We start from the raw sequence: 22,153 nt of genomic DNA on the forward strand, positions 1-22,153 counted from the left end.
TCTACGCTGCGAGCGCGTGCAGGGCGTCAGCTGACGTCCCTAGCGGCTCGCGCCTGGTTTGACACGTGCCTCGCGAAGGTGACTTCATCCCAAAACCCCCACAACAAAACGCTGCTGTGCAAAGATGTTTTCCATGTTCCGCAAATTAATTACTATTCCCGAGAAAAAAGAGAGAATGTCCACGGATGGCGTTGAACTCTCATGTGGTATCGGTCCAGAGCTGCATGTGTAGTTTAAGGGGCGTCTCTTAGTAAATATATAAATACTTTATTTGCAGTTTTCACAAGTGCAGGTGCATTGGAATGCGTCTATTCGCCATATCAAGTAAAATATATTTAGTAATGTTTAATTTAATACGATTAATACTGCTTCATCTGCTGCTTCGGAAAGCGGTTTAATATGCTCTATAGATTTTATCCTAAGTGCAACAACACGGCGATGTGTTAACGCGACGTGATGCTTTTATCACTTTTCTGTATCTGCACAGCCGGGCTGGATCGGCGTTGTGGTGATAAACTCTATCTGTAATCACCTGGGCGGGGATGTCATGGGGAGCAGGGGGTGAATGAACGTTATTTTAGTCATGGAGCCTATCCCAGGCATCGCAAGGCACAATCAAATCATCATCCATCTGTTTTATGTTATTATCCGAATATGTACAAGGTCTGTGTCGTCAGTGGTTTGGATTGCGTGAGCGTCGCAGGTACTAAAGACATGAAGATAAAGCGAAACATGAAGACAGAAACCGAAAAATATAGATTCCGCTATACTGAATCAATGAGTATAGGTTATACAACTGACCAGGGCTGGTTAATCTTATAGGCGATGTAAGGGGCCGCCTGATGCGCAAACTTCCGAGGAGGCGCTGACTTGCCAGCCTGTTCCACTTTGCCTTTAACAGGGGCGCTGCCGGTGATTCCCGCCTAGGGCGCCTCATCAGTTTGGATCGGTACTGCGGCTGACAGCAGGTCACGTTAATATCCTTTAAATGTTCGACCTGGATCTACCTGGCCGCCGTCTGCCGCGGTGAAACGCCTCCCCCGCGGAGGACACGAAAGTGGGGCTCAAAGTGGTAGAGCTTCGCCTCCCTGGAGTGCGCAGCCTGCGCCGGGATGCATCCCTGACCGCTGCTTAAAAAGTTACAGCGGCCCCGCTTTCGCTTTTGCTATATTTGGTAGCTGCTAACGTTGCCGCAGCCTGATAGCAAACGTAAACCTGCAACGCGGTGGAGCTCTGCAGCCTCTCATCAAGTCATCACTTCTCGGATCGGAGCTTAAAAGTAGTTAAAGAAATGGTTAATATGTCATCGATGTATAAGGATGGGGAAACCGTGCAGCACATTCGACGAAAATGTTTCATATTTGACATATTTGGTGCATTCTAAAAACTTCATTTTTACAGTTAGTTCAATACCTAGCGGTAAGTGAATCAAAATTTCTTATGGGTTCGAGGAACTAAGACTGTTTCCATTTAATTACCATTTTATTAAGATGTATACGGCGCTTCAGTTGTAGTTGTTCTTATGTAATGATTTTCACGGCCCGGCAAATCGCAGGTTTTGCCATACGGTGGAGCCAAAGAGCCACTCTTCTACAAAATAATTATTTCAACCAATAGAAGGGCAGAATGTTTGGCAGTATTTCCCCCCTCGTGTGGAGTCTGCGTCTTCTCCCCACGTGGTACAGGTCTCTTCTGGGTAACCTTGTTTCGTACTGTAGTCCGTAATCCAAACACATGAGATGAGCTACACTTCCTGTGTGTGTGTGTGTGTGTGTGTGTGTTCGCTCGCTCGCTCGCTCTGCGATAATCTGGCATCTCCATCGTGTAGCCCTGCTTGTTGCCCTGTCATGCTTGGGAGACGGTCCAGCGCCCTGAAGATAATTAATCTACCAATAAATATTCACGGGTAAATATATAAATTCTTCCCATTAGTTAATTTAGTCCCTCTCAGATAATTAGCAGATTTGTTATCTGACTCAAGCAGCACATAGTGTAATTGTAACCCACATTTTTGTAGCATCAATGAACAATGCATGTGATAAAATCTTCTACTCCAGTCCTAGCAGATTTGTGATTTGTGTAGAAACGTAGCTAATACCGTGCACACACTGTTTGTCTGATACACAGATAAAATATTTTATTCTTTATTTTTATTATGTTATTCATGATATATATCCAAACAACCAGTGAAAGTGACCTTTTGGTTTATATAAAGACATTTCATTTGCTTACTTTTTGGAAACATTGGTTTATTATAAATATGCAGTGATTTTGTTCATCATTCCAGTGATGACAATGACATCTCCCCCACAGCATGAATTTTCCTTAAACATTTTAGGCTTCATTAAAATCTCGTGGTGCAAATGCATCACATCCCCCCCAGCCATCCAGAACTTGAGAAGGATCAGATCAGCTGTCAGAATCTCTGAAAGACATTAAGAAAAGGTGTAAGTGTTAGAACGACGATACCAGGAAACAGGACCGTTAGAATAACTGTCTTGGAAATGCAGCGTGTTTCTGTTTAATTAAGTGAGCATTAGTCACCCAGTCTGCTCTTCAGCAGACCCTTAAACTGCTTTCAAGTGCTATACCTACTAGTGATAAATAATAGAATTGCTTTATATTAATATGAGAATTACAGCATATTGTAGGATTTGCAGAATATATTGGATGCACCTTCATGTCAGTTTTACATAAATGTATTTAATATATGCTTTTCTCCCGAGCACCACAAGGCAGACAATACATCACTACAACCTCAACACTTAGTGTTGGGTAGCATTTCATAAATCATTTTCAGCCCTCCTGATCTACGGCAGAATCTTTGAAGATCCACTAATGGAATATTAATATTATAAAGATGTATATCGTCCTTGGGAGAAGCTCACAGTCTTCATATTAGAGTGTAGGATACGTTTCTGTATGTATCTTAGCCCTGTATGTCTCTCCTTACTTTAATAGAGAGTTTGAGTTCCTGGACTCTTTTAACGTTTCTGCTCCAAACCGGCAGGGATTTAGGAATTTAGCTCCAAATACTCACATCTTCCAGTGTAATAGCTGGATTGCGTTTGTCCAGCTGCTTCTTGTACTTCTTCCTGACGCACATCACGCTCACGCCGGTGACGACCAGCATGCCGGCCAGAACACCCATGGATGCCCCCACCGCTGTCACCGTGGCGTCCCGCGCCGAGCCTTTCCTCTGGCACCTGTCGCCGGTGTACCACCAGTCGTCCCCAACGGCACACCTGCAGGGGCACAGAGGCGCAGTGCCGTCAAGCGCAGAGAGGTGGGTAAATCTTGGACGTCTCGCTGTACCTTCATCCCTGGAGCTGAAGTTTTAATCATTCACAGTGGGGGGAAAGACCCTCGTATGCCGTCTGTCTTCATTAGCAGAAGCAGAGAGCTCCTCGTGTGGTGAAGCTAGCTTTTGTTTTCAGTTCCATCTACATATAAAAATATGTCTGCAGGAGAGCTTTACCTGCAGACCGCCACCTCGTTCTCCAGCACGCAGACGCCATCATGCTCACAATGGACTTCTGAGCAGGGGTCATTGGAACTTGGGGTTGTTCGGGTGGAACTTTCGGTTGAACTTAGAGTTGAGCTTGAAGTTGAATTTTGGGTTGGAGTTGGTTGGGTGCTCGGTGGCGACGGCTGGGATACCAGGAGATCTGACACATCTTGAATGGAAAAGGACGGTCAATTAGATGATCCGTATGTGGCTTGAATGCAGCAGAGCAGACCGATCTCGAAGTTGACGCCGGCAGGATTCACGGACGGGAATGCTGGTGTTTCTCATTCAAGTAGTTTTGATTTGCAGTCTGAAGTTTTATGCTTTAAGCTGAGAATAGTAGCGTTTGATGATACCTACCTTCGAATGTGAGTAGGAAAAAGGCATCACCACCCTTGATGAAGTTTCTGCTCCTCGCCCTGTCATGAGTCAGGAACGTACTGGTTCCCAAGCCTGGACCCTGGTTATATGTACTTCCATCTGCATCATTGACCAGAACTCCCACCTTTGCAGGGTCATCCCAAAAGAACACAAGGTCGCCACTCTCTGAAGGGTGAATGCTTTGCATAAATGAATGCAGATTTTTGAACCTTACATTAGCTTTTGCTGTGTTGCAGAATATGATGCATTACTTTTAATTCCATTGTGTTTAGTCTGCATTAAATTCTTTCAGATAGTTACATGAAACACTGTATTGGAACTTATATTAGAAAAGTGTCAGTCAATTATTCATTACTATTTGTGAACATTTATAAGATTAGCATTGAGCAGCAGTACACTATGTATATAGAATATATAATTTAAGAATGAACTATATATGGCAGGATTCCTCAGTTTCAGTCCTGGGGAGCCAGTCTGCACCACAGTTTGCATATTTACCTGCTCAAACGCATCTTTTTCTGTTCACCAGCTAATTGCCAGGTTTAGTAGACGTGCTTGAGCAGGGACCTGTGCAAACTGTGTTGCAGACTGGCCCTCTGGGACCGGAATTGGCAAACAGTGGTGTATGACGTAATGTAATATGGAATTACTTGGCTTCTCATACTACACCATACTTAGTTGTGTTAGCTTCTATGGCTACTGACCGTTCAACTTGGTTTCGTTGGGGTCAGTGGTGATACTCCTCTGGCTGGACATTCGGCGCCGGATGTCGGAGCTTTGGTCCATAAGCATCATGGTGCCCTGCTTCCATGGGCAGGGCCACTTGAGTTCATTGTCACGCTCCCCGGAGGTGAGGTGCAGGTAGATTCCCAGCTGCTCAGGGCTCTGAAACGTACTGTTGGGGAGCAGGCAAACCTGGAAGGTGTAGCCCTCTTTGGAGAGGAAACGGGGACTACACTCTTTCCTATGGATGGGCGTAGTGTCCATGAGCTGGCTGAAGTTTCGGACGCGCCACACGTGTTCCGGACATTTTGTCTCAGAGAGGTTGATGTCATCGATGGAAATGCCTCCCGATGGAGACCCTTCCCCTTTCACACCCTCAAAGACCACTCGGAACTTCTTGGTTACGTTCAGACTCACGTGATGGATCTGCCACAGATCCTGTGGGTCACCTGACCAGAATGTCAACATTAAGGATGGGGAAAATAGTGATTACCTAGCTGATCCACCAAAATCGACCATTAGACTATCATCAATATGGTATAACTACCTCAAGGATATCGAATCGTTAGCCAGTGCTGTAATCTGCTACAGGATGCAGAATAAAGGTGCGGTCAATGTGTCTCCATGGTGTTTCTGCAAACTTCATCTCGGATCTGGTTGAGCCTTAGTGTTCCGTTGGGGTCGGCCTTGTCTTACTCACCTGGGATCTGCTGGATGAGCCTTAGTGTTCCATTGGGGTTGATCTTGTCGTACTCGCGGACCCAGACCTTCAGGCCATCGCTGGTGTCTCCGCTGTGGTAATAGAAGAACTGAAGGCACTGTTGGCTGTGCTTGGGGTAGAGAAGCCTGGTCTCCAGCAGCGCCGTGTCCCCCGCCTTGCCGCTGGCTGTGCTGAAGTGCATGAAGTACCCTGCACCTAGAAACATGGTGCACAGGTCTATGTCACAAGAACCCATTCCAGAAGAAAAGACTCTGAGAGCTGTATGCACTGGTCAGATGTCCAATAGCATACGTTCCCACCTGTGCACTGCCCCATGTTGGAGAAGTCTGTGGATGGACCTCCTGGTACCTTGGTTTCACGCGTCCAGACAGTGCTGGCTTCTGGATCTTGTATCATTCCGCAGATGTTCTCTAGCTCAAAGCTGCAGGTATCCAGGAACGTTGATGATGTAGCTTAAAGCACAGGTATAGTAGCACTGGGATTACTCTTTGGACATATGTCAATACAGCAAGTTCTTCCAGCTGTTCAGCCTTTTCTCAGTGTTTGTCACTGTTTATCATTAATAGACAAGCTTGGGCACTATTGCAGGCTCTGGCTCGAAGTTGCACTGGTGATGGACTCTGTCCTCCATGCTTTGAGGTCTGCCTGTACCTGTGGTACAGCATTATCTGCATTAATTTATGTCTCCTGATCTGCATGGGTTTGTGTGTATTGTTTTACTCTGTTTTGTTTCACTTCCTGTCACCTGACCCCAGTGTTAATGTCAGTCCTTCGACCTGCCATTTGTTCATTTGGTTCCATCTTTTTTTTTTCTTTTTTCCTGAAGCAAGTTTATTTTTTTCCTTGTTCACCAGCGCCCTAATTTTGCATCATACTGTCCCTGTCCCTGTCCTGTCCTTTCACGGGCTCTTATTTCCCAAAGGGAGAGTCTATGTTCTCGTTTAAAAAGGATTTGACTCTCCATGGTTGCCTACGTTCTGATTATGGGCCTCGCCATGCGCCTTAGTAGCCTTACTGCAGTTGTACAGCCGATTGAGCTTCAGCAGGTCGCTGTCACTGAACTCCATCCGCTGGCCGATGACATCAGCGAACGCCGGGATCTTGGTTATGATGGTGGACTGGGAGCCATTCTGGAAGGCCGTCTTGCTGTAGTGCATCACCGAGGTGTAGTCATAGGGCACATTAAGGTCACTGGAGACAGTGTCGTTGTATGTGTTGAAGTTATGCTCCTTGCCTGGAGTCGGGAAGCAGCAGTTAGTCGGCGTTTTGTCGTTTGTAGCCTTTGTGATGTGATACTCATACTGGAGGAGTAACTGGGAAGCCTAGGAGGTGATGTGTATACAATATCAAAGTTTACCTTACACAAATTTGTTCTTTGGGGAAGCTGTGTCTATCCAGTCAGACATTACTGCGATTTACGGAGCGTAAGCGTTTCATAAATTAAATCAGAGGGGCCCTGATCAGTCGTGTTTGAGCTGACCGATATTTTGGCAGTGAGTATTAGACACACTGGTTGGTAGATTCATTGAAGTGTTGCTTTGATTTCGGTGTTACGATGGTTTGCTGTCTGTCTGGAGTTTAAATGTATTGCAGACTGTCTCCGACTTACAACTGGGTTCCATTCCGACAGACAAGCGACACGTTGAAATGGATGTACGGAACTAGTCAACAGTTAGGGCACATCTACTGAAAATCATTAGACACAGCATGAATCCTCGCAGTCCCTTGACCTAAACCCTATAGAGCTCCTTTGGGACGAGCTGAATAGCAGACTAAGATCAAGGTAGTCAGCTTGTGTCCAGAACTTGCGGAAACTCCATCCAGACTGGTGGAGAGGCATTCCCAGTGGCTACATCTGGATACAGTCCAAAAATGTATTCTTACAAGCATTAATATTTGGTTGTATGTATAAGTTGTTGTAAGTTGCATGGGTTGTGAGTCGGAGACGGGCTTTGGGGTATTGTAGCTGCTGCTGGGCATTAAACTCACGCCAAGGGGAATGTTGTTTCTCAAGCTAAGCATGTGCGTCTCGCCGGTGATCAAGTCACCCGCTTGGATGTAATCCCACATGATGGCCACGTAGTCGTCGCGGTCAGCTCTGGACTGCTCATGCCAGAAGCCCAGCGCGTGCAGGAACTCGTGCTCGATCGTCCCGATGCGGTCGCAGTTGGACCCGATCGACAGCTGCTGCTTCCCGACGCGCCGGTTGCCGATGGACGAGAAGCACCTGCGCGGCAGAGAGGAGTGGAGGCGAGCGAAGAGGCCCCGCTGGGATTCGGGGGAAACTCACTGCGCCGTTTTTAAGTCACTCCGGCTTCCGTCATGGTGCTGACTCATGGGTTAACGTGCTAACAGATGGCAGATGGTGTCACTGGAGCATTGAAAACTCTATGCTGATACATATTGATCTGCGACACACTCCATTCTCCCCTAAACTGGTGCTCAGTTCACTCTTAAAATCATAACCCCCACGCCAGAACATGTATTTTAGATACTTACCCGTTTCCTTTAAATACAGAAATATAATTAGGCTCTCCTTCCCAAGGTTTGAAATCAATGCAGGTTTTCAGCCGATACTGATCAAAGGCCTTCAGAATCACTCCTTTGGCGTTGATTTCTATAACAGGGACAGAGAAAGTGGAGGGTGCCGTGTAATCTGCTGTCATAACCGGGTTTGACTGAGCACCGTGTTATCAAAGAATATTGCATAAATCAGTTAAGGCTTCTATTCCTTAAGACCTTTGGAGCTATAATCATTCTTAGGTTCGAAACGGAAAAGAAGTGCAGATCTGATATCCAAGGCCTCTGTGGCTCACAGCATGAGCACAAGCTTTCTTACCTAAGCTGTCTTCCAGGTAGTATGGAATCGTCTTTGGCCACCGGTATTCATCTCCCAGAATGGAATTCCTCCCTTGCTTCTGCATCAATTAGCAATGATCTGTTAGCATGTCACTGTCGTCTGCATGAACTGCTGCATTGCTGGATTTTTTTTCTTTTTTATGCAGATGACACACTCACCCTATATGATACATATAATGATAGCCATGCTTGGCATGTTGTTGGCACGTCAAAACATGTTAATCGGTATTTTAATATTCATATTAAATATTCGTATTAATATTTGCATTTTATCCACCCTATTTTCCAGGTTTTCTCCAGGTCCTCTGGTATCGTTCCCATACTCCAGAAACATGCAGTGAGACACTGCTGTGTTTAAATTGTCTTTAACGTATGTTTGTGATTGGTACCAAATGTCCTATAGCGGACTGGTATCCTGTTCACTGTAGGGTTAGGCTCAAGGTTCACTGCAACATTTTTATCGATTAGTGGGAGATGGATGGATAGATAGATGGATAGATAGATAGATGGATGGATTAATGAGCAAACTAATGAATTGCAAAGAGCACTCAAAACTTACTGGATCGAACACGATGTCACCTTCAGTAAGATTGAGTCCGGCCTCTGTGAAGGCAAAGTGAAACTCTTTTACCAAGAAGGCTTGCTGTTCCATTTCTCGTTTGTTTTAGAGAAACTCAGAAGTGTATAGTTCAGGTCCAGAAAGTAACAATCCAGACCAAGATTTTGTTTCAACCAACCAGTTGAGTATAAAGAGTCACAGTCAAAGAATACTCAACTGATTGGTTAAAACAAAACCCTAGCCTTGGAAAAACTGATTTGTTGACCAACCTGCATTGATGTCAAAAATGTCTCTATCTTTTCCACCATCCACGTCGAGCTCTGAAAGACCATAGAATTTTAATTGGCATTGAGACTGAGCACATCCTCCTGAATGTTATGGCTTATACCAGTATTTCCCAACCCATTCCTCAGGGAACCCCGAACAGTCCATGTTTTTGCTCCCTCCCTGCTCCCTGCCAAACAGTCCACATTTTTGCTCCAAAAGTAAAAACGTCGACTGTCTGGGGGTCCCCTAGGACTGGTTGGGAAACACTGGTTTACACCAGTGAGATTTCAGTCACTGAGCATGCCTTTCACCATGAAATACTGAAATGAAACTCAACAGAACTCACCAATGACTTTGGACGTTGGCTGGTTCAAAAGGAAATAAAAATTTATGCAAAATAATGACAAATGAATAACTGTTAGGACACAAGTCCAAATCGAGCATGTAGATGTGATTATTGTGGTATGTGATGAACATGGCAGTGATTTTTTTTCATTGGATATAAGCCGTTACAATCAGAAGCTTACCAGACACGCAACCTGAAGGCAAAGGACACTCAGAATTAAAGGAATCCCACCCAAAGCCATGTTAATTAGTTCTCCCTTCTGGCTCCCAGAGCCCCAGTCCTTGAGCAGTTGTTTGTCCGAAGTGCGACCGAACAGGAATCCTCTTAGGTGTGGATCTACTGTACCAAGGCTGGCTACCGTTTGTCTTACAAAAATACCTGTGTTGCAGAAAACTGTTATGCTCACACCACGTTCATAGATAAGGATCACATAACGATGCGTCAATGATTGATGTAGTCATAAAAGTGTATATGGGATAAATCGATCCACATTAACTGTTAGTCTGCCAGCACAGAGGGCAGACCGGACCACCTTCCATCTGGCAGAGGGGGACCCCGGGACTCGATTTTCTGTAAATTGGTGCAGTCTCTCTCATTTTTAAAGTATAGGGAGTTTGTTTGGGAGCTATCTTTTCAGTTAAGGTACTGAGGATATGTAGTCGTGTAGGGTAAGGCAAGGAAACTTTATTTATACAACCCCATTCAGACGCAAGGCAATTCAAAGTGCTTTACAAAGGCAATAGGATACATTAAAATAAAATACATTAAAATCACATTTAAAAGATAATAAAGGGGTAAGCTTGGATTATATAAACATCTAGTAGGGAATGTCCCCCCCCCTGCATTAAGCCAAATAAGAAAAATAAATACAGAACCTTAATTTAACATTTGCATTGTTAGTTAGTGGTGTTGCATCACACCTCTTAGGTTCAGATCAGATTCCTGTTCTGTGTGAGACTCACTCTTCTGTACATGTAAGGTCACATGAATATTAATATAATTGGCACAAGCACTTGCGAGGTGTCAATGGAGCTTCAGCCCAGTGTGTGATTAGCGCAATTACACTGAATTAAAAATTATCACTGTAAAATCCTTTCATGTCTAATGAGATCCTGGCTTTTCCTTTCATTTTTTTTGTTTGGACAACAAGGCAAGAGAGATGAAAAGGTACAGACAAATAATTTAGAATTTAATAATTTTATGCACTCAAATGCCACCATTTTAAGGAAACAACCTTTGTTTCTCACTCTCCTTAAACATCTCATTAATGAAAATCAGATAGAGCAAGAGCTTTCGTGAAGAAAAAACAGCTTATCTGATGAGTAATAATCTAGTAATAGTTTAAACAGAATAATTAAGTCATTAATGTTTGTGCTTCTTAAAACCTGCTGTGTTCATCGTCCCAATGGAGCTCTGTATTCATGTATATTGTGTGTTACAATGATGTATATATCAAGTGGGCAATGAACTTCTCTGTGATTTCCATTCTGTTATCATTCCATGGAACCCTTTGTTAAGAATGAACACTCCAGGCTGTTTAACAAAAACTTGCTCATGGATGTTCATTGCTGACTTTTTCTCCACTGCTTGTATGATTCCAGGAGTCCGGCCTGACGGTTCATTTCATCCGTTTGATCGACATTCTGTGAAATACAAACCCAAAGCATTTAACTGTAGTATTATTATTTCATTTAAGATTATAACACAAGCCATTCTTCTGCCGGGGGAAAGATTGTCGTCGTCGTGGGAAACTGAAACATCGGGCATTTCGTAGAACATTTAAAAGCTGAAAGGGTGGATCGGCGGCGTCTCACCATGTAGTCGGAGATGTAGAAGCAGTGTCTGAAGTTGAGATGGCCAATCAAATCTCTGCTATAGTAAGAGGGATCTCCGTGTGGTAGAGCCACACATATGGGACACACCTACACAGAACAGAGAGCGAGGAGCAGAATAAGGGCTCTGAAGGAGTGCTTGGATTCCATTTTATGGGCCTTCTAATGATCTGAGAGCACAAAGTACAGTTATGCAGTCTGACCATCCTTATCAGCACGGTAATTAATGTTACTTACCATAGGTCTCCGTTCATGCCTGTGGTTTGTGTTACAGTGGTCCAGTAAGTCCAGTTCATCAAGACCACCATCCTGACAGTACGGACAGCTGAACACCATCCCGCAGGATGTTAGGGGACTGGAGAGGTGGCACCACACCAGAAGGGTAAGGAGCGTTCGCCTGCAGTCAATAACTCAACACCTAAGGCCTTAACTTCTGTGCTTACAAGACCTTCATCTGCTGCTTGCACTGGTCATAAGGACCAAATCTCTCAAGCCTGAAAATCCTGACCCACAGAGAGCGAATATAAGGACATTTGGGGTTGATGGTACTTATCTGCCTTCTTACTTGTCAGACAGTAAATCTATCATTTCCAGCACTTCCCATAGATGCCTGTGTTGAAACATATCGAGACCCACAGTATGGGCTTGTGAATCATATAGGTAAACAGCGACGCAAAGTTACAAGGAACATGTATCTGGTTTGGAACGATTCCTTTCACCTTGCCCTAGTTCACCTCGCCTTGTGAGTGAGTTTGCTTACTTATTGCCATCTGCAGCTGGTGCCTGAGCCTGGTTCTGTAGGTTGTCTTGCTCCTGGGGGGAGGACTGTCCAGCAGCTGGCCCAGAAGGAACAGGGTTGGGCGTGTTGGGTGGGTTTGATGTAGGTCGGCTTCCATCATCAGGCCCAACATCCCAATGTCCCTGGGCCACCGTGCTGAAAGAACAGGGTCAAAAAGCAATTATGCCACAGTAAATAGTGAGGATACCATTACAGATTCCACCAGCACCCTTAATATCATTATTGTAACTTCTTGACTGGTAAATTAAATGTTGCTTTTAGGTGTTGCCGCTTTAACTTTAGCAGTGGAGGTTTCAGGCATGTTAGACCACAAAGCATTATGGGTAATCCCAGGAGCACTAAGACCAAAAGGCCTCTTTTTATGTTGCGTCTTGCTTCCAGGCTCACCTCTGACTGCTGTCTAACTGTAGCCGTGAGAGGTGTCTTTGAACCAATCTCGATGTCTTTCTGTCCTGAGCCTTAAGAGGAGGCGCAACAAAGCGTGAAATGAGGTCCCAGACGAGCACACATTTCTATCACACTGACAACATACGGTCTGTTTTAAACTCAACACATGTAGTTTATGTCAAATTGGTCATGAACAGTCTCAGTCATAATTATCATACAGTCTAAGTCACGATAACCACAGTTTCTTTAATACTGATTGTTAATCCACCTACACAGTCTGTGTTAAGCTGAACCCACATTCGCTGTCACCCTAAAACTATTTAGTCATTTTTTGATTGCATCGATTACTGTAAGAAACAATGGTTAGCTTCTTAGACACGCATTTCTGCCGTTGTCCACCATGGCAACCTTTGCGGTAGTACGGTACACAGCAGGTCTGATGTCGCCGCAGGCGTCTCCCCTATAGAGGTCGCAGTTGCTGCGCTTGTCCGGTGCTTTTTGCAGGCAATGATCACACAATCTGTAACGGTTAAAAATAAGTTAAAATAGACACAGAATGACAACTGGAAGTGAAATCCTTTGTCACAATTATGCTGCGATATTTTGACGATTATCATTTTATTGTATTTGTGACTTTTTTGTACTTTCAGTTCCCACCGAGCATGGGACGTTGCTTTTTCGGTTGAATCTGGTCGGCCCGTTATAGCCTTTATTTAGACCAAAAATGTGAAAATGTGGCTGGGTTAAGTCCGTCTGATTTGGTCCACATTTAGCCCAAGGCGGACGTGTATTTTGGACCACATATAGTCTTAATACAGCCACGAAAATATATTGCATTAAGTGGGAAATTATCCTGTTGAGTGTTGTGTACACTTCACCCAAATCCTGTACGTTGTTGAATATAATCAATTTTATATTAAAGAGCAGTTCCGTCGAAAAGGTACAATCGTGCAACTTCACTCCAGCAACTAGTGGCTATAACTAAGAAAGAGAAAATGATTAGCTTCATAGACATGCATTTTTGCCATTGCCCACCAGGGGGCGCCTTATGGAAACCCATGCGGTACCACGGTCCGCAGCAGGTCTGACGTCACCGCAGGCATCTCCCCTACAGAGGTCACAGTTGCACCTGTCCTTTCTTTTACTGTCTTATCGTGGGGAATCGTACATTTTTGTAGTTCCTCATTTATGCTTATCAACTCCTCCACGTTGGAGAGATTTAAATTTGAGGTTGACCCATGCACTTTTTGTTCTTCTGAAAATGAAATTATCGATCATCTGTTTAACTGCCTTTTTTTGTCTTGGTCAGACATTTACAATTGGCTTTCTCTCAAAATTGACAACACGTCCATGTTCACTTATAATGACATCATTTACTATATGGGTGGGTTGGATATTAATATCTCTGACACTGTTAATCTCATTATTATTCTGGGTAAATACCATATTCACTCTTGTAAGTGGAAAGGGAACACTCTTTTAAAAGCTCAAAAGATATATTCTTGTAAATGTAGCTCCTTGCTTTTTAAACTGTCATGCTTTGCGCTTATGTGCTCTTATGTTGGTTTATTTTATGTTAGTTTATTTTATATTTCTGCCATTTGTACCTTTATTGACCTTTGATGGTCTTGTACAGTTGCTACTTGTTTCTACGCCATGATGTGTGCTGTACATGTATTGTTTAATAAAGTTGTTATATATGTGTATAAAATTCCTGCACGTTTGACATCTTTGCATGCTGAACGTATTAAGTATGAACCAGGTTTATAAGAATATTCTTCTGCACCTTCACGGCACCCATCGTGCTCGCGCGCTCACACACGAGCGTGACTGTGATTGGTCACTGAAAAATTCAAAGTCAAAACGCTTCCAAGCGGACGGGAGTAGTGGAAGGATGGATGTTGAGGGGCATATATTGAACGGGGTAAGTAATTATTATTTACCATTATAAATTATCACTTATAACACAGAAAGGTGTTTTTGGCCGAAGCCTAGTCGAGCTAAGCAGTTGCAAGGTAAGCTGTTCATGTCGGCAACTAATGCTAGGGCTATGACTAGCTATACAGCACATAGGAAACTGGATCTGGCCACGGACACATAGGTAGACGGTGTTTTTTGTGGCTCTGTTTTTAAAATGTACATGCGTGCCAAAGAATTAAGAGGGATTTTTTAAATCCCTCAAAAATTCTAAATTCCGTGCCAAATCTGAGTAGCCTGTCCACCCCGTCGCTAACTCGGTTATGTCTGTTTTCACCCTGGCCAACGCTGTCCTGCTTATTTGCTAATCATTTAGCCTCCGTCGATGTAGTGTTATAAGACGAGTTATATATGGTGCTTGCTATAGTATTGCATCGTTTTTCCTGTAGATACGAGTACACTACAGTATCCGTGTATTGCAGTAATAATAAACTAATGGTTAACTATGCGACCTAGATCGTTAAAGGGACGTCTCTATATACGTCTTTAAACAACCGGAAAAGACGGCTTTTTACCTTTCACTTTTCAACCAAATCTCAACGTCTTCGAGACGTCTGACAAAGTCGTCTATTCAACATTTTTTAAACAACTTTTTGCTGGGTGAGATCTTGTCGGTGCAATATAGATTTTTTTTTTTTTGTTAATACACCTATAAAATTGGCTCACGGGGTTCAAATCTTGTTACAAAGCGATTTTATATACAGTAGTAATGGCAGAGCAGCGCAGTCTTCCATTCGAGTGATATAGATGTGAACAAAGAGTTAACGCCTCCACGGGAGTGAAAAACGATCCTTCATGGAGTCAGCTGTCTGAACAGCTGTCGAATGTATCACTTTCGGTTTCACTTTTAACTTCAGTATTTATTATTAATTCATCTCGGCCTTTTTTCTTAAGCGCAACACTAAGGTAGCATGTCCTCAAGAGCACATTTTATGCAAGATCCCCATGATAATCATATTTTCTATAAATCACAATAATTCCTATAAAGTTTTTTTTCCACCTACAGATAGTCTTTGAAATACACAACTTTAGGTATTGTGGATGGGCTCCTATACTGGATCAATGTCTGTCCTAAGTATTTGCACAGCATTAGAAGATCACTGACTTAGAATCAGTTTTCACTTACGTGTGTCCGCAAGACTGAAAGGACTTAGGGTTCTTATATTTTTCCTGGCATATTGGACAATTCCCGTCCTCAGGGCTCTTGTCATCACCGGCTGCGTGGTCCATCGTCCTTACCAGAGAGTTGTTTTGCCGGGATGTGAATGTGAAAGTTGCCTTAACACAAATAAACCTTGCAACTGGGGCGTGTAGACACCTGACACAGAGAGGGGGACTTTCTACCCCTGCCCGTCCTTCCTTGTAGAATCAATGTCTTGCCAACTTCCTTAAAGTGGTGCATTTGCTGAGGATGGAATTTCTCTTCGACTACGAGACCATATATTTTGCATATATTCTTCAAAAATGGTTGAAAGGAGATAAATATTTAATGAATATATTATTGATTGCTGGTTAAAAAGAACACTTACAAGGAAATGGTTATCACATGAGAGTCCAACTTTAAATTCATGGATGGAAATTACAATGGACACTTACAAAATGGAGAGCGTAACAGCATTTGCTAGCCATAAATTAGAACAATTTGTTTCACACCGGGTAAAAAGGATTAATTACGTAGCACCCCATAGCCCTGAATTTTTATTTTTACAAATTAATGGTTATCTTGTAAGGAAAAAATCACTCCCTATCTGTAAATAGTTTTCTTTTTTTTAAATTTTGTTTCCTATATACTTGTACCTTTGATAAATATGATTAAGATAAGATTGTACCTTTGACAAGTAATATACTGTATAATATAATAAAAAGCTAATATGTGATGTATGTGACATTTAATGGATACATCTTTTAAAGGTTTGTCATGCTGAATATTAAAAAAGAATTAAACAAAAGAGGGAACTGCTTTCTCTTTGGAGCAGTATGTCATATAAGGTGAAATATAAGGAAGTTTCATTTGCCATTTGTATAAGTAGAGGTATATTTATGTTTATTTGCATATACCATTTTGCTGTCACACACACATATATAACGGTGAAAATGATACTTAGATCTGAGTATAGGGTCAGCTAATCATCCAGTGAACCTGTTTAAAGGCTGTTTAAAGGCCTTGCTCAAGGACCTAATGGATATGTGATTCTTCTGCTGAGCATGGGATTCAAGCCTTCAGACCTTGAATGAGCATGGGTATAGAAGCCTAAGCCACGGAGCCACACACTGGCCCTTGGTGTAATTTCCATGCATTTTATGGAGAATTCTTCTGAAGCAGAACCATCCTCACGCAATCCATCTAAAGAATTCACATCGGCAATGAAAATATTTCATTCATTATTTATGCAGCTGCTTTTTCATCTAAAAACACATTTTCAACTAAGCCAGCATCGTATGTTATGCGCATGCAATTTTCACACCGCAAGGACCATGATAGTCAGGCTGAGTTGAGATCAAAAAGTTTCACTATTAAAGCATTTTTATTCAGCAATAGGGAACACAACTTAGCAAGCTTTGTGATTTTAATGAATGCTATTTTAAGATTATCTGGCATGTTACAAAATCAGCCTAAAGTTTACTGCCGCTGCTTCTGCGTGAACTCTACATGTGCTCTCTGAGCTAATCATTACCATTTTTGTCCTCGAGCTGGACTGACTCATAGACCGTGTGATAAAAGTGAACAGGAACTGGTCACCAAAATCATTCGGCTTCCGGTGTATTGAAATATTTTGGAACAAAAGCAAGTGATTTGTCACAACTTGTGGCAACGCCACCAACTTATCTGACAGACTTTGTTAGTGGACGATAAGTTCTACTTGGCTATAATGTATTACAGATAAATTTCCAACTCCATTTTTGCTTTATAAATACTGCAATATTTGTCACAAAAATGTAATATTGTAATGTTAATTACTTCCAATAGAGTGCAACCCTATTCTGAACCCAGAAATTAGTCAGAAAACAAGAGTTTTACATTAATGGAGTGGTCTACATCTGTACAGTCAGTAATACGTGTTACATATATAACATAAAACAAGCCACTGTGTCCATTTCTTCATGCTCCAGAATAACCATTAAAGATTAAAGAGAGTTGGATAAACTGGTATTGCTTGACGCAAAGACAGCTGGGTGGCACGGCGAACTTCGGCATCCTCGTCTTCATGGACATTCTACCAAGAAGATTCAAGAATCAAACCCCAAAGTCAGGTTTTGGCATTTTACATTCTATTTGGCAGACACTTCTATGTAAAGCGACATATAGTCAAGAAAACAGGGTCCTTGCAGCAATTCAGGTTAAGGACCTTGCTTAAGGGTGCATGGGTGAAATCATGGGATTTGAACCAACAACCTTCCGATTACTAGCACAGCATTCAAACTTGCTGACCCAAACAGAACTCGCAATTTCCCCCCATTATCTGTGCTCTACGTTCCCTGGGCTGTATACACAAGAATTTATATCTGTCATCAATAAAGCTTATCTTATGTACTGCTCACCATGTAAATATCGTAGCTGAACCTGTGCCGTGCCCTCAGATGGCCAATGAAGTTGCGGCTGCAGTAGCTCCTGTCTCCCCAGGATGTGCAGGCACAGATTGGACACACCTTCAGGGACAGGAAGGAACACTGAGTAGGGATGTGGCTTGTGGTAGGGGAGGGGGGATGGGGGGTCAGTTTCCAGGGCTTACCACAAGGGAGTGCTCAAGAGCATGTGTATCCAGGCAGTGCCGAACCAGGGCCATATCATGGAAGCCCTGCTGGGGGCAGTATGGGCAGGAGTACGCCGCTTGTGGACTGAAACATCGACAGGGTAATGGTCAGCGATGCCACTCCCCCAATTTTATTTATTCAGTACCATAATGCCACTGCTGCTATTTGGAAGAGCCTTTCAGGGCAAATAATAAAGACCAAAGAATATGATTTGAATGAGCCACCAGAAAATATTGTTAGAACCATAGAGAAGTTGTGCACCACACGTACCTCCCTCCGATGGATGGGGTTTGATCTGTAGCAACTAAAGCTGGAGCCCTAAAAGCACCCCCCCCCCCCAACAAATATGTTAAAACAAACCAAATCTGGATTTGTAGTATCGTTTATTATTTGTTATAATGAACACAACAACTATCATAATCAAATACTTTTATTTTTCCTGCCACAATAAATTAATGAGTAGAAAACAATGTGAAACGATACATCAAGAACATGGATAATAGTGAAGCGAATTGTTCACCTTGCACGGAATGCAGTTGCCTATCACCCTGCCAATCACAGGAAGGCATGTGTATCAAAATACCATCACTGGTGACTGCATTCCCAGCATGATGAACAGTTTGCTACAAGATGCTTGCATTCAAAACTACTTTTTCTTAAATGCCTACATTTGTGGCCTCACCTGTAAGCAGGTGGGACTTGTGCTTGGTTCCTTGTGATAATGCAAGGCTGGACAGGGGGACCATATTCATCCTTATACTTCTGGCAGTACTTGTAGTGTGTTCTCATCCTACTCAGAAAGTGCTGAGACAAGACAAAATATTTGCATGTTCCTCATCTGGGGTGTAGATCTATCTTCATCACTGGTCGGGATCAAAACAACTCCAAACACCTCTACCGTCCATACCATCCATACTTGTGATTCATCTAAATTATGTGTGGCAGTTATTTCGGTCAATTCACAGAAGTCATGCAACCTAAATGCGTTGTTATTTGTAGGGGATTTCTAACGTCTGGGAAATCCCAGAAGTTAATCTTAAAGCAATTCAAAGTTTCACTTTTCAAAATGGCGCCCCCTAGTATCTCAGAATTTCACCTAGGTAGATAAAACGCAAAATGCTGAATAAAGCATTCAAAACACACGAGGTTTCCCGTTTTATTCATATAGGAAATACACAGGACGGTGGTTCAAATAACTAACTTGTAAACCGCCTGTACAAACTCAGCTTGGGTTGGGAGTGTTTTCAATTGTAAGTATATGTTATTAAACAAGAAACACAATCAGTTTAATCGGGACAGAAACCTGAATGAACGCAGATGTTCAGTGGATGCTGTCGCATTTACACTGAAAATGATTTCAGGTGCATTTCACGCATGACTTGAGAATTACCGATGAGGAGCGGGTCCCAGGGTCGATTTTTAATCACAGTCCAGCCCTGTTTGTGGAGATGTACATTTTTAAAAAAATTAACCAAAAGCCACCCTGATTACAGTAATGTCCGTCATTGTTTACCAGCGCCCCGCAGGCTCGGCAGCTTCCCCGCGTCTCCCTCATCTTCTTCTGGACGTAGCTCGCTCGTTTCTCATCCTCGCTTACCGGCCCGCGGCACATGGGGCAGGTCGGTCCCCGGACTCTCACTGCGGCAACGAAGCAGCTCTTACAGAACCTGCCAGCGAAGGGGGGGGGAGAGGCAAGAAAGAGCGTCGGTGCTCTCTGCTGTTAAACTGGGCTATGTGGGATGCTATGGACCATGGCTGAGGTTTAATTAACCGCTGACCAATAAGGTAATTAGGAGCCTAAAAAATAGCGTGTAATAAATGCCAGTTCATTTAATTTAAATACAATCGCTCACATATTGTCTCATATTTAAACATCTAAGTACCCAGAATTTCCGATATGAGCTGGAGCCTCCACACCCTATCGATACCACGAATCATGATGCATTTTAAGCTGAATCAAAACTAGAGAGTAACAACAAAATATGTCTCTTACACATGTTGACAAGCCCTGGTCCTTATGGGGTTTTTCAAAACGTCCTGGCATATGGGACAGTCGAACTGATCGGAAGGATCCCCCAGCGCATCGTGCCCGTCCGGACTGCACGCAGTCAGTCCCCCAGGCTCCATGTGATGCAGCCGTATCTACAGGATTTACCGTGAACAATAAGGAGGTTTGCTTTTAATGCGAAAGTATATATAGGCTCGAGTGCAATACTAAGAATAAGTAAATTCATAGCGGTTCTCGATTGATTTTCAAAATGTACTCACGTCAGATAGGCCTAACAAGCTGGAGTTAACGCAGATCAAGAAGTAGGCTGCTCGATCTCTTTTGGGCTCTTTATAAGTATCCGAATCTACATGCAAGCTCTAGTCTGAATCGGACCAGCCTCCACAAAACGTATCTTCGTTTTCTTTCTCTCCTTCAAAACAGGAAGTATGGAAAATACCTGATAGTCTTGACTTTGTCACACATTAATCTGAAAGCGAAACCCCGAAGTTTCCATTGACCAGGGTGATATGCAAGCATCGATATCCATGAAATGCATGAAACTTCACCGGTCGTTTCACACGGACCTTTAACTAATAAGAATAACTAAGTGTTAACACGCGTTAACACCCCAACGTTGCATTTCATTTAACATCCGAAATGCATGAATCGAAAGAATACTTTGGTTTTGATTCACATACAGCTATACAAAGATATACAAATTACTACGACTCATGTCCTGGCTGTAAGGTGAAAAATGCAGTGACCCTGGTGCAGGCCATTTAAATAATAGATGGTCCAGGATCGGATCCCATCACTCTAACAGAAGATGATCTATTCTAATGTCCGTTATGTCCTCGCTGTCTGAATCTTGTACCCGGCCTTTAATGCAGGACTAGGGCAAAGGAGAGATGGGTTTAATTGTACTGTTGTTTTGATAGGAAAACGCTACCGAGCCTGTGTGACGCACTCAACCTCACATTAGAGGCGCAAGCGGATCTCAGTCCTTCTGCATGTGGTACACCAACAGATCAAGGAAGGGTAACATTTTGCAAATTGGGGTGGGGGTGGGGGGGGAGGGGTTATAGGACTTTTCGCCTTGCATGGTCGAACTCATTTTGCTTAACAGGAACGCACGTAGGTGGGCTGTTTCTTCTATAAACCAAACCTATAAAAGCCCCCATCGATGCTCGTGGCCCCCCATAACGTTTAACTCTGAGATCCTCGGAGAAAAAGTAAGACTGAAATTTGTATGACGTTAAAACATAAAAAGCGAATTAACACGAGATACGCTTCAATTGTGAGGTGGATTTTGAGACCGTGGGAGTGTTTCGAAAATATGTTTGAAAGTGAGAGGCAGTTTTATTCCGCAAGGGGGCGATTTTGTCGGACTTACAGCAAATCAGCTGGCGCTCTTCCTGCAGTTCCCGCTATATGAATAATCTCAGATAAAACATAGTCAAACATAATCAGTTGGAGTTATTTCATTTATATGATATCAATGTTGCTAACTTTGGTGAGCTGGCTGGAGTGAAATTTTCAGTTCGAGGCAAGTCTGTACACACATTTACATGTATGATTTAACAGTTTAATTGCCATATAAATAGTCTGTAGGGTTTGCAAACTACCCCAACGCTTTTTAGCTTTAAGCTTTTAATGAAATAGTATAGATTTGCCATAAGATTTCTTGCATGAGGGTCTGAAAGCGTGAGTGTCACACCAGGAGTGTGAGAGTTACATCTGTGTGATAATAATGTTGGGAGATCAAGGGGTCGAAGGATTCATGTATGAATAAACATCTGGGGGGTTCCTTACCGGTTTCCAGTATCATGATGGGATTGAGAAGATCACAAAACCATTGTGTATAAGTAATAAGTTAACATATGGGGATTTGGAGGCTCCTTTAAAACCACAAGATTGTTGCGATTTGTAGAAACAGCCTTAATTGCTTTGGGTACATTAACGTTGGTTAAAATTTAGTTCCGTTTCACAGACGATAACTGTGTGTCCATGGTTATCACATAAGAGGATCCTTTTTTGTATCAATTCAGCAT

At 42.9% G+C, this 22,153-nt stretch overlaps 3 protein-coding genes across 3 annotated transcripts in view; 1 reads left to right on the forward strand and 2 right to left on the reverse strand.

Annotated features, from left to right (window-relative positions):
* Positions 1–2,308: 2,308 nt before the first annotated feature.
* Positions 2,309–9,773, reverse strand: LOC111845993 (meprin A subunit beta). The gene is made up of 15 exons (XM_072711219.1): positions 9,546–9,773; positions 9,365–9,383; positions 9,021–9,071; positions 8,752–8,795; positions 8,173–8,251; positions 7,833–7,950; positions 7,382–7,560; positions 6,349–6,567; positions 5,633–5,785; positions 5,313–5,528; positions 4,594–5,061; positions 3,869–4,054; positions 3,479–3,677; positions 3,041–3,245; positions 2,309–2,425 (listed from the first exon to the last, which is right to left on the reverse strand). The coding sequence occupies exons 1-15, from the start codon at positions 9,603–9,605 to the stop codon at positions 2,417–2,419; spliced, it is 2,205 nt and encodes a 734-aa protein (XP_072567320.1). The 5' UTR covers positions 9,606–9,773; the 3' UTR covers positions 2,309–2,416.
* A 255-nt stretch (positions 9,774–10,028) lies between these two features.
* Positions 10,029–21,082, reverse strand: LOC111845840 (uncharacterized). Its single transcript, XM_072711716.1, has 15 exons — positions 20,381–21,082; positions 20,106–20,254; positions 19,626–19,779; positions 18,795–18,916; positions 18,383–18,430; positions 18,091–18,196; positions 17,900–18,007; positions 17,482–17,574; positions 15,486–15,637; positions 12,791–12,902; positions 12,383–12,453; positions 11,957–12,130; positions 11,434–11,593; positions 11,179–11,286; positions 10,029–11,007 (listed from the first exon to the last, which is right to left on the reverse strand). Exons 2-15 carry the CDS (start codon positions 20,237–20,239, stop codon positions 10,927–10,929), a joined length of 1,623 nt encoding a protein of 540 aa, XP_072567817.1. The 5' UTR covers positions 20,240–20,254; positions 20,381–21,082; the 3' UTR covers positions 10,029–10,926.
* Positions 14,200–22,153, forward strand: part of LOC111845994 (beta-1,4-galactosyltransferase 6-like) — a 30,268-nt gene continuing 22,314 nt past the window's right edge. The window contains exon 1 of the mRNA XM_023815787.2: positions 14,200–14,306. The gene's annotated coding sequence lies outside the window, so the exon portion shown is untranslated. The remainder of the gene's footprint in view (positions 14,307–22,153) is intronic.

This window comes from Paramormyrops kingsleyae, chromosome 4 (assembly GCF_048594095.1).
Source record: "Paramormyrops kingsleyae isolate MSU_618 chromosome 4, PKINGS_0.4, whole genome shotgun sequence".
Taxonomy (NCBI): Eukaryota; Metazoa; Chordata; class Actinopteri; order Osteoglossiformes; family Mormyridae; genus Paramormyrops; species Paramormyrops kingsleyae.

Coding starts and splice junctions, on each gene's coding strand:
- LOC111845993 (XM_072711219.1), bottom strand. CDS start 9,605: ATGGCTTTGGGTGGGATTCCTTTAATTCTGAGTGTCCTTTGCCTTCAG. Junction 8,796..9,020: donor CATTTTTGACATCAATGCAG/GTTGGTCAACAA, acceptor TTGCCTTCACAG/AGGCCGGACTCAATCTTACT. Junction 8,252..8,751: donor GTGACATCGTGTTCGATCCA/GTAAGTTTTGAG, acceptor TAATTGATGCAG/AAGCAAGGGAGGAATTCCAT.
- LOC111845840 (XM_072711716.1), bottom strand. CDS start 20,239: ATGGAGCCTGGGGGACTGACTGCGTGCAGTCCGGACGGGCACGATGCG. Junction 18,917..19,625: donor GCCGAGCCTGCGGGGCGCTG/GTAAACAATGAC, acceptor GTCTTGTCTCAG/CACTTTCTGAGTAGGATGAG. Junction 11,287..11,433: donor GGCATGAACGGAGACCTATG/GTAAGTAACATT, acceptor TGTTCTGTGTAG/GTGTGTCCCATATGTGTGGC.